Source organism: Sapajus apella, unplaced genomic scaffold (genome assembly GCF_009761245.1).
Source record: "Sapajus apella isolate SASKATOON/1434 unplaced genomic scaffold, GSC_monkey_1.0 scaffold45, whole genome shotgun sequence".
In the NCBI taxonomy this organism is placed as follows: Eukaryota; Metazoa; Chordata; class Mammalia; order Primates; family Cebidae; genus Sapajus; species Sapajus apella.
This window is the reverse complement of record NW_022436985.1, coordinates 19,328,083-19,340,721: the sequence shown is the minus strand read 5'-3', so window position 1 is coordinate 19,340,721 and position 12,639 is coordinate 19,328,083. Positions and strand designations below refer to the sequence as shown.

Sequence of the window (12,639 nt, the reverse complement as noted above, 5' to 3'; positions counted from 1 at the left end):
ATATGAATTTTAGGATTTGTTTTTCTGTTTCTGTGTAAAATGCCATTGGAATTTTCACAGGGATGGCATGAAAACTGTGGATTGCTTTGGGTTGTATGGACATTTTAATAAAATTAATTCTTTAAATTCATAAACATGGGATATCTTTGCATTTATCTGTGTCTTGTTCAATTTCTTTCACCAGTATTTTATAGTTTTCAATGGCATATCTTTCACCTTCATTGTTAATTTTATTTCAAATTATGTTATTCTTTTAATGCAATTATAAATAAGATTATTTTCTTTAATTTCTTTTTCAAAGAATTTATTGCTAGTATATGGAAACACAGCCGATTTTGCATGTTGGTTTTATTTTACTGAATGTGTTTATTAGTCCTAACAGCCTTTTGGTGGAATCTTTAGATTTCTCTATATATAGAGGATCATAATATCTTTAAATATAGACAATTTAACTTCTTCTTTTCCAATTTGAATATATTTTGTTTCTTTCTCTTGCCTAATTGGCCTGGCTAGGACTGCCAAATAAGATACTTGGTGTGATTTCAGTCTTCTTAAACTTTTTAAGACATCTTTTGTAGCTTAACATTTGTTCTAACCTGTGTTAGACCTGTGTTCCATATGTGCTTCAGAAGAATATAAATTCTGCTGCTGTTGTATGTTATATTCTATATATGTCTGTTAGGTCTATTTGTTTCATAGTGCTATTCAAGTCCTCTATTTCTTTATTGATTTTCTATCTGGATCACCTGTCTATTGTTGAAAATGGGGTATTGAAAACCCCTACTGTTATTGTATTGCTCTTTATTTCTTCATTTAGTTCTGTTAATATTTGCTTTATATATCTAGGTATGCTAATGTTATATACATATATATTTATATTTATTATGCCTGCTAGATGGCTTGACCTCTTTATCATTATGTACCTTCTTTGTCCCTTGCTATGTTTTTTTACTTCAAAGTTATTTTGCCTGATACAAATATAGGTATCTCTGTTCTATTTTGGTTTTCATTTGCATGGTATATTTTTTTCCATACCTTCACTTTCAGCCTATGTATATCCCTAAAGTTAAAGTGAATCGCTTTATAGGCAGTTTATAGTTGGATCTTGCTTTCTGTCCATTCAGCTACTCTGTGTTTTTTTGATTGGATAATTTAATCCATTTACATTTAATTGTTGATAGGTAAGGACTTATCTATTGCCATTTTGTCATTTTCTGACTGTTTTGTAGTTCTTCTCTTCCTTTCTCTCTCTTGCTGTTTGCTTTTGTTATTTGATTTTTTTTTTGTAATGGTATGTTTTGTTTTGATTTACTTCTCTTTATTTTTTGTGTATCTACTGCAGGTTTTTCTTCATGATTACCATGAGGATTACATAAAATATCTTATAATAGTCCATTTTAGGATGACTAACTTACCACCAATTGCATACAAAACTATATACTTCTCCCTGACCCTCACCATTTTATGTTACTGATGTCACAATTTATATCTTTTTATATAATGTATCCACTAAAAAAAGTTGTAGTTATATTAACTTTTAATACTTTTTTCTCCTAACTTATATACTAGAGTTAAAGCTGATTTACATATCACCATTACAGCATTATTCTCCCTTTGATTATATTCTTAGCTTTTCCAGTGGCTTTTATACTTTTATGTGTTTTCATGTTGCTAATTAGTGTCCTTTCATTTCAACTTGAAGAATTTTCTGTAGCATTTCTTATAAGACAGGACTCTAGTGGTAACAAACTTCCCCAGCCTTTGTCTGGGAAAGGCTGTCTCTCTCCTTCCTTTCTAAGTGACAGCTTTGCCTGGTAAATTATTCTTGATTGGCAGTTTTTTCTTTAAGTGTTTTGAATATATCATCTCATTCTGTCAGGAAACTACAAGGTTTCTGCTGAGTAATCTACTGATAGTCTTATAAAATTCCCTTATATGTGACAAGTCACTTTTCTCTTGCAGTCTTATGACTGTATGCCTTCTCTTGATCCTGCACCATCAAGCAGGGTGCTGAGAGCCTTCGTTTATTTTCCTCATGTCAGTTTCCTGAAATAGTCAAGGTTGCATGCCTTCTACCCAGTTTAACAGAGTTAGGCGACTATTGATGTGTGTGTTTGCTGTCTAATCATGGGCTCATATGCACCATCTGAAAAGATGTATATACTGTATATACTCCCTTCACGGGAGTATGGGGTGCTGGCTATGGGAGGGGGTGCATGGAGTCTTGGGTACTTGTTAGCTCATTTGTATATCTGCAGGTGGGGTATCTTACAGGGTTTGTGAGCATGGCTCTTGGTGGAGCCCATTAGCCAGTTGGTAGAATCTGCAGCTGTTTGTTGAAATCTACACAGTGGTTGCTGTAAGCTCTACCCCTATTCCCAGCTCCTTGCTGTCCCCATACAGCTGAGGACACATATTAGTCCCCTCAGTGTTCTGGATGGGGTAAGACAGAAGTGGATCTCTTAGGCAGGATCTCACGAGGCTGGGGAAGCTGGGCACTCACTTCAATCTTACTTTCCTCTGTAGAAGAAATTGTGGGCTGAAAGGGTCTCTCTTAGCCTTGAGTTGTGCCTACTTAGAGGAGGGTATTAGGTTAAAATGAAACTATTTTTCTTTGTTTCATTGCCATCTATTTTTTTTTTTTTTACTTCACTGGGCTCCTGGAAACTTTCAGCTAGACCCCAGACTCCTATGAAGGCATTGTCATCTGCAGGTGGTTGTGAAAATTAGTGTACTCTGGGGGCGTTAGAGCTGGAATCTCTTATTCTGCCATCTTGCTGATTTCCAAGAATTATAGTTTTTTTTTTCTTAGACAGTATTATCTCTTTCTCCTTATGTACTGTAAAAAAAAAATCATTCAGAAATGGAGGCATATGTATTACTCTGTTATAGTCATAAATATTCCAAAAGGCCCAGCTGTGAACTTTCAGGAGAGCCTCTCTAGAACCATTGCAATCTCTACCTTGGACCATACTTTTTATGCTTTAGTGTGTCTGCACAAAGTGCAGATTCTGATTCAGACAATTGTGATGAGACCTGAGATACTGAACATTTTAATGAGCTTCCAGCTGCTACTAGTCTCTGCACACTGAGTCACAAGGTGTACTGTCTAAAAAGTTACACTCACACAGGAATTATAGAGAATCATGTTGATAAGTATAGCCAAGATAGAGATATAGTGGGAAAGCCTTCGGGGAACATGCATTTGGGTCATACTGCTTACTTGCTTAGAATCTGAAAAACCACATTGCCTACTCAGCCTAATAATGTGGTTGTTGGCATATGACTGGTCTCTATAGCCAAAATCAAAATTGAGTAGGCTTCTGCTATTAGAAAGAGTTCTAACAATTAAGAAACCTGGACACAAGTATTTCATGGTATGTATATAAGACTTCTGGAGTTAATAGAGTGTTTTCCCTCAGAATTCTAGTGGATTATATACAAAGTTTTTAATACATTTTTGATGTTTTATAAATAATGCGCTATGTCAATTGAGAAAGGAGAATATTCTCTGGGATCTTGCCCCAAGCACCAATTAGGATAGAAAGTGTCTTTGCAGCTGTTCTCATGGGCACTGTTTGACTCAGCTTCCTGGTGTATTTATGATGACAGTAGACATCACTGCCTCCTGAGAGGGGAGATGCTCAAGTGCCAAGTGAACAAAAAATACTCATTGTTTTCTATTCAAAATATTCTTCTCCTGGGAGTGGTGTTTGCTCTGTTCTGTTTATTGGCATATTTGAAAGTAATAATAATTTAGAAAACTATCCCTTCTAAAATATTCTATTTTAAAATATCAGACTTGTTAATTTTTGAAATATGAAAACAAACTGAAAACTGAATACTGGCAGCCTCCCTCATCTCGTTCAGTGGAAAATGTCAATTATGAGGCTTTGGAAGAGGGTGTGTGCCTTGCAAAGCAGGAATGGCAGCACTTTTAATGATATTAGCTTTGGCAATTAAAATGATTACCTTCTCAGAAATGCTAAATAGATTATTTCTTTCAGACAGCTGCACCTAACTGTTGTTGCTTCACCTTCTATTGGCCATCAGGTCCTGTCAGTTCTGCTTCTGTGATGCTTCTAGAATCTATTTCTGTCTACAATGAATTGCCATTGGATTTGCCACTGCAATTGCTCTCTCATAGGCTCTGATTTTCTCTCCCCTGAGCCATTAAATGGTATCTTCAGCTCTAGATTTATGTCAGTGCTAGTCACTTCCATCTCCTGCTGTTGGAGCCTAGCTTTCTAAAACCTAGATCTGATTATCCCATTTTCTTCCCTGGAGACTCGTGTTGACTTTCCAGTGCTGATGAGATGAACTGAGATGTTTAGCATAGCTTCTATCTTCTACTAACCTTCCGTTAGACAGTGTCACTTTTTACCCACTCCTCTACCTGGCTCCCTGGGCCCTTCTGGCCCCAGATACTTGGACATTTTATGAAATATATAGTGCATTGTCTCACATCTTTGCTTTCGCTTAAGCTAGGCCCTCTGTCTGGAATATGTTCCACCATGTCTCTACTTAGAAACCCCATTTTTTTGTTATTTGAGAATAAAATTATTTTTCTTAGGAAAATCTTCCTGAGGCTTCCTTCCTCTATTCTCCCACTGCTCCATAATCAAGCTTCTTATGGAGCATTACTAGTGAAGCATCCTAATTATTTATGTGTCTGTCTCTCGCATTAGACTGTAAGTTCTGACACTGAGGTTTTGCTGTAGACATCTTGTATATACCAGGCCTCCAGCAATGGAGCTGGCATATAATAGGTACTTAATGAATAATTCTTAAATATGGGTGGGTGGAGAGGATAGAAAGACAGGTAGATGGACAGATGAAAGAAAGAAATGGAGAGACTTAGTCTTTCTAAATAAGTTGTTCATGATAAACTGAAAGAAAAAGCAGGATATATGCATGTGTAAATATATAGATAAATTTGCATGTATCTACATATAATACAAAGTCTATAGACTGACTCTAAAGCTGTGAATCAGTCTCTCTCTTATTAAATGATCTTTAACAACAACCAAACTGGATAACTTATGTGTTTAAGAACTGATATATTCTTATTTTGCTTGGACCTAATTCTGCATTTTATTTTTATTTCAGAATGATAGAGGTCTTCAGCTTGTGGCTAATTCGATGGTGTGGGTTCCAGAAGGGGGCATGCTGCAGATTACCAACAGAATCTTACAGGCTGAGGCTCCTGGTACCAGTGCTGAAGAAATCATCTACGAGATTACACGAGACCACCCCCAATTTGGTAACTAGTTTTTCCTTTGGCATGGTTTCATCATTGCATTCAGCAGTCTAGGGTTTGCTATTGGAGAGTGTCAAGTGGCAAGGCTGCAATTCCAATGAACTGAGCTTTCTAATACCTTACAAATCTCCTTTAAAAACAATAATTGTGGTAGCTATCACACTGTACACGTTACTAGGTAGTGTAATAAATTTTATAAACACATTATACATAACACCTAAAATTTAAGTTTTAAATCAACTTCATTTTACAGGTAAAAACCTGGGGTAAAGTAGCTTGCTGAAAGTCACTTAGCTAACATATGTCAGCTTAATTTCAAAGGTCAGGCTCTCAAACTCCACCTTATATGTCTTTTAGACTATCATTAGACTTCTCCTTGATGAGACTTAAAAAAAATAATGAAAACATTTTTCAGTGTTCTCCAGTGTTACTTCTACTTCCAGGAAGATAGCCAAGTATGAAAACCTGAGAAATTTACTATTATCATCACCCAGAAATGCTGGATAAAATATAACAAGAATTATAAGGTGTTCATAGCTGACTTCCCAAGGATAGAGACAAATCTCTGGGTGCCAGCAACAAAGAAGGCACTGAAAGCCAGTCATTGCATGAACTAATAGCATAGCTTCTCCAAAAGGGGTTGTGCATGTTTCAATAACCTGGGGTATGGAACTTACTGTCCATGCAGAGACAGAGCATTGGAATTAAGATGCTGCATAAAACCAGGACTCTGGAAAGACATGTCTTCAATTACAGGGACAGGGTAGAAACAAGAAGCTCATCAGCACAGAGATGGCAGAGAAATTTGCCTCTTTCTTGGAGTCAGAGTAGAAAAAAAAGCCTGGTGAAAAATCAGAAATATAGGCCTATTTTTTCCCGTAAATCTCGGGTTAAATTAGAGTATATACCTTGTCTAAGAAGCCTGAAGCTCAGGTATTTTATGAAATTAATCTCAGGCGTATGATACATCTTGGGTTCTTTATTGAAACTAGTAGAAATTATAGAAGGCCTACCCTCTGCTAGGCCACATGGGATTCTCAGAAGAAACCATTGAAGCTCAGCATTTAAAATTATGGAATATGGGAGGAAAAAATGTAGTACCATCACCAAAATAAACAAGAAGGTTAAAATCCCAAGAATTTCAAATAAAGTAACAGTCTTATCAAAACTATGAAGTAAGCATATGTAAAATGATTTAAAGACATAAAAGAAGGAATTTAAGCTGTGTGGAAACAACACCATGTCATAAAAATTTTTTAAATGTAGATTTTTAAAAGTAACTAAACCGATCATTGGAAAATGAAAATTATATTCATTAAAAGTAAAAGCTCATTTGGCATGTTAAATAGCAGAGGAAGAAAAATCTGTTTTTCCTTTGGGCTACCAGGTTTTTAAAAATTATATATTTTCTGTAGGGAGGGAAAAATTAACTTTAATTTAAAAATAATTCCAATGTCCACGAAGACATTGAAAAGCCATCTAATTGGGAATTGGTATTATAATTGTAAAATGGTCAGTCTAGTTGAGATGTCATTTATTATAGCTCTGTAACCTTGAAAAAGGCAGATATATGGTCTTGTGCCATAGGTTTCTTTGAAAAGATAGGCTAAGTCATTAAAACATTAAAAAAAAATTTAGACTGAAAAGTTGCAAAAATCGTATAAAAGCTGTTGAATATGTTTTAGTTATCCTCCCCTAATGTTAATATCTTATAACTATAGAACAATTATTGAAACCAGGAAATTAACCTTGATATGATACTATTAATTAATCCATAGGCCTTATTCAAATTTTGCCATTTTTCCCACCAATGCCCTTTCTGTGACCCAATCCAGGATCTCAAATTGCACTTATTTGTCATGTCTCCTTGGGCTTTTCCAATCTGTGACACACACTTCCTCAGTCTTTGTCTTTTATGACACTGACTCTTTTGAAGAGCACTGGTCAGATATTTGTAGACTGTCACTCAATTTGTGTTTGTCTGAGGATGATTTCTCATGATTGGGTTAAGGTTGTTTTTTTCCTGTTTCTCAATGCATCGTCAGGAGGTACATCATCTCACTATATCTTAAAATAGGTGATATTAACTTTGATCACTTGGTTAAAGTGGTGTCTATTAGATTTTTCCACTCTAAAGTTAGTATTTTTCCATTTGTAATTAGTAAGCTTCCTGTTCTCATTGTACTTTCAACTACTGATTTTAAGCTAGATATTTTTAAAGTCCTTTTCATCTCTAAAAATCTATGACTCTTTTGATGTGTTAAATTCTCTAAATTTATTTTTGTCAGTAAAAGATAAAAAATTAAGCCCCCAAATTTCCTAGAAACAGTCCAATATTCCATTAAGTCTTAAACAAAACAATGCTGAATTAAATGGTTTTTAAGCAGATAAAAGTTTGCCATTTCAGTTTGATGAATATTACGTAGTCTTTATTGTGGTGCTTTCCTGCTGTAACTCATTTAATTAATTTCTTCCTATGAACATGATCTTTCAAGTAGCCAGAACCCCCTATCAGTAATAATCAAATCACTTACCTAGAAACCATTCAAGAGTGAAATTGGTGGATAAGAAGCCCACTTAACACAAATTTGCTTGCACCTATCAATCTTAATTATCTAAATTTGTGGAGTCTTTACCTTGTACTCCCTCATCACTTAAGAAAGTTCACGTTGGGTTTTGGGCATTTTGTGAAGAGCTGACCCCTTGAAACAGACCAAATGTAAATTGCTTGTATAGTATGTGCATAAAGAACTTGAGTTCAACCACTTGCAGACTCACCACTGTTTTCAGATACAGATGCTCCTAAACTTACAATGGGTTACACCCTGTTAACTCATTGTAAGTTGAAAATATCATGAATTGAAAACACATTTAGTACACCTAACCTACTGAACATCATAGCTTAGCCTAGCCTACCTTATATGTGCCCAGAATATTTACATTAGTCTAGAGTTGGGTAAATCATCTAACATAAAGCATGTTTTATAATAAGTGTTAAATATCTCATGTAACTTATTAACTACTGTACTGAAAGTGAAAAACAATGGTTTTGCACCATTGTAACTTAAAAAATTGTAAGTCAAATTACTGAAACTCGGGGAGTATCTGTATAAATTCAGACAACTTGATTAATTTGTATCCATAGCTACTTACTTATATTTGAAAGTACATATAATGAGATGGTTTTAATGAAGTAACTTGAGAATCATTTGAAAGATAATCTGATTTAACCTAACACATTGGCAAATCCAAATTATTTATCATAATGTAAAATGCATTAATATGAATGATCTCAATCTCAAAATAATTCATAGAGATTCAAATGATATTCCAATTCTTAATACCTACTGAATCTTCCCTTCAAAATTATTGGTTAAAATATAGACTTCAGTGTAAAGGAAATTCCAAATAGAGATCATTTTCTGTTTTTTACCTTGGATTTTTATAAGTTTAAAGTGTTATCTTTTTGTAGTCATATTATGATTAAAGCAGAGGTGAGGTGCTACAGAAAGAAGGTTAGCTCTCCTCAGCACAGAATCCCACAGTAGTCTGATACTTCTCCTGGTCCACTCATGGGCTTGTCACAAGGGCACTTATATTCAGCATGTCCAGTGCTGAACCTGTCATTTTCCCTCCAACCCCCTCCTCCCTCTGTATGATTGATACCCAGTAGTGGCACCCAGTCACCCAGCCCAATAGGTGATTCTTGTTATGCCTTCCTCTGTCATCCTTCAGAGGAACATTTGTTAAGTTCCGTTGTTACCACTTCCTCAGTGACTCTTGCATCTGTGTTGCGTTCCAGTCTGACCTCTGTTGTCTTAGTTCAGGTCTTTCCTCTGGATTTGGCAGTAGTCTTATAAATGGTCAAACCTTCTACATAAATGTTAGCTACTGTTGTTATCACTTTTATAGAATAAAGTCCGTCTCCTTGAACAGAACCTTCAGCTCTTATAGGCTTTCCATATTCTGGCCACATGTTGTATGTTCTAAATCAATTCATGTCATTCACCTACTGGAAAACTCGCAGTGGCTCCCAGTTGCTTATAGGGCTAATCTTTGGGGTAGGAGCTGCATCTTACCTATCTTTGAATCCCTCCATTCCTGAAGGGCCTACCACAGTCATTAGCACCTAATGGGTACTGAATGACTATTTATTGAGGTAAAATTAATGGAATTAGCCAATATCTTATAATTGCTGTTAATCTATAGGACACAAAAGTAGTTTTTTTACATAAAAAATTAGGTTTGTTTCATTAGGTCTTGTTAGGAAAATTCTGCTTTGCTTTTCTATCATAAAGCAGAATAGCTAGGAAATCAGCATTTGGACGTTTTCTACTCTACAGATTTTCATTGTGGAAATTTTCTTTCAGAATATTTTGCAACTGCACTCACATTCATAAACAGTCCACATACTAGAAATCTATGTTTATTAACAGCATCTTAGGAACAGAAGTTGAACCAAGGAGAGACAGGTAATGGAATTTATTTTTACTTGAGTACAAATAAGTTATAATACAAGAAAGAAAACTACAGTGAGTTGATACTACCTATGAATATATAAAAAGTAGTATAGTCATGTTTCTCTCTTATTTTGGTATTTCATTACCATCTAGGATATTATGCTTGTTTTAAACTTGAATTTAGTACATATAAATATTAGAATGAATGCCTTCACTGAGTAAGAAAGCAAATTTCTCTAGAGTAATCAAAATGTGTCATCAATTGCCCAATATGTCTAGTGTCTAGTGTATTAAGATTCGAGTATTCTCCTATAGACTATTTTAAAAATAGACACTCTATCTGTCTCTCTCTTTCTCACTCCCTCTTCCTCACCCTCTCCCTCCCACTATCAGAGTGTTAGAGTGGCTTCCTTCAGATTTATTGTTAAGATACTTTTTCTTGAGAATCTAATTTCTGCTTGTAGCAGTTCATCCATTCTTCTGTTTGGTCTTCAATTGAAGGCATAGTCTTTCTGTGAAATTTTAATTGTTTCTATAACACCTCTGTATTTTTAGTCTCACTTTAAGAAGATAGTAGGTGAAGGTGAAGGCCCTTTAGGTGAAGAACAAGCAGTACAAACAAATTGCTGATGATAGTGGTGTTTATATGTAGATTTCCTTGCTTCAGTTCTAATACAGTTTAAAGAATGAAGGAGTAGAAAACATGATAATTTATTTGATGATAATTTATTTAGCAGTCTAAATACTGGTACATGTTCATAAAATAATGATGATTGGTAAGAGAGCTTCGTGACCAGGAATGTACGCTTCAGATTGAAATCCCAGCTCATCAACTTAACATTTGTGTAACTTCTAACAGTTATCGAACTCTGAACCTAAAGACTTTCATCTATAAAATGAAGATGGTAATGGCATCATTCAGAATAATTAAATAAAATTAATGAGAAGTGTATTATTCTGTTTTCATTGCTGTTGAGAAAGACATATCTAAGACTGGGGAAAAAAGGTTTAATTGGACTTATAGTTACACATGGTTGGGGAGGCCTCAGAATCATGGCAGGAGGTGAAAGGCCCTTCTTACATGGTGGCAGCAAGAAAAAATGAGGAAGAGGCAAAAGTGGAAACTCCTGATAAACCCATCCGATCTCGTGAGACTTATTGATTATCACAAGAATAGCACAGGAAAAATCAGCCCCCATGATTCAATTATCTCCCCCTGGGTCCTTCCCACAACATGTGGGAATTCTGGGAGATATAATTCAAGTTGAGATTTGCATGGGGCCACAGCCAAACTATGTCAAGAAGGATGACCAACATTCTTTTTAAGCACCTATAAAGTATATACGACTATTTTTCTTTTACGAATGAGGAACAAAGGCTTTTGGAGCTTAAAGAAGCTCACTTAGCTGGCAGCAATGGAGCTGGGTTTGAATCACCACACAGAATATAATGCAGTACCTGGCCTATGTCTTCCACTGCTAGCTATTAGAAGTTTAGCATCCCTAATCCAAAAATCTGAAATATGAAATGCTCCAAAATCCATAACCTGATAAATACTGACATGATGCCACAATTGGAAAATTCTACCCCTGACTTCATGTGAAAGGTTACAGTCAAAACTTTTTGCATGCACAAAATTTATTTTTAAATATTATATAAAATTACCTTCAGGCTATGTGTGCAAGGTGCATATAAAACATAAATGAGTTTCATGTTTAGACTTGAGTTCTGATTCCAAGATGTCTCATTATGTATATGCAAATATTCCAAAATCTAAAATCCGAAATACTTCTGGTCCTAAGAATTTCAGATAAGGGATAGTGAACCTGTATTACTATCACTGGACAGAATTCTCTCAAGAAAAACTTCCACTGAATTGTTTCTAATTTCCCATGATATTTTCACCAAAAACTTCTTGACTGGAAGACATTTTCTGTTACATAGAAAGTCATGCATAGAAATGAATCCATTCAATTCTCAGTATTTGAGTATTTGTTCATAGTATTCACTACTATCTTAGTCTCCTTATGTAATTTTTAGTAGATATAAGTCAGTAACTTCATACATGAATTGCCCTTGAATGACTTTTAGTTCTTTTAGCAGAAAGCTTGACAATTCTCTGTCTAAAGGTGAATTCAATACTGTCTACTGAATTATGTGTTAACATCCTTTCCTTCACCTTAGATAAAAATAAATAAGTACATCATTTATTTTTAGTTAAAAAGAAAAAAAAAGATTAGTAGGAAAGGAGGTAAGTGCTCTGACTTTTCCTAAGCACCCTCACCAACTGTGTGATCTGTGCCTTCCTAGGGGAGGTGGTCCTTCTCGTGAATATGCCTGCAGACAGCCCTGCAGATGAAGGGCAGCACCTGCCTGATGGGAGGACAGCTACCCCCACCAGCACCTTCACTCAGCAGGACATCAATGAAGGCATTGTATGGTACAGGCACTCAGGAGCCCCAGCCCAGAGTGACTCCTTTCGCTTCCAGGTACCCTCTACTTCCTGACTTTTCTGAAATCTGATGAATCCAATCACTCTTATTAATAATCAACTTGAGTAATTTCCTACAGTTGACAGGAAATCACGTTTGGGGGATGTATTAGTCCCTTTTCATGCTGCTGATAAAGACATACCCGAGATTGGGTAATTTATAAAGAAAAAGAGGTTTAATGGACTCACAGTTCCATGTGGTGGAGGAAGTCTCACAATCATGGTGGGAGGTGAAAGACATGTCTTACGTGGAGGCAGTGAAGAGAGAATGAGAGCCAAGTGAAAAGGGAAACTCCTTATAAAACCAAAAGCTGTTGTGAGATTTACTACCATGAGAACAGTGTAGGGAAAACTGCCCCTATGATTCAATTATCTCCTTCTGGGTCCCTCCCACAACACGTGGGAATTATAGGAGCTATGATTCAAGA

At 35.6% G+C, this 12,639-nt stretch overlaps 1 protein-coding gene across 3 annotated transcripts in view; it reads left to right on the top strand.

Moving 5' to 3' along the window:
* The window catches only part of FRAS1 (Fraser extracellular matrix complex subunit 1), a 464,791-nt gene that overhangs the window by 315,396 nt on the left and 136,756 nt on the right, over positions 1-12,639 (top strand). For all 3 annotated transcript variants that reach the window (XM_032239833.1, XM_032239834.1, XM_032239832.1), the window contains exons 30-31: positions 5,110-5,263; positions 12,031-12,209. In XM_032239833.1, coding sequence (XP_032095724.1) covers positions 5,110-5,263; positions 12,031-12,209 — 333 coding nt within the window. The remainder of the gene's footprint in view (positions 1-5,109; positions 5,264-12,030; positions 12,210-12,639) is intronic.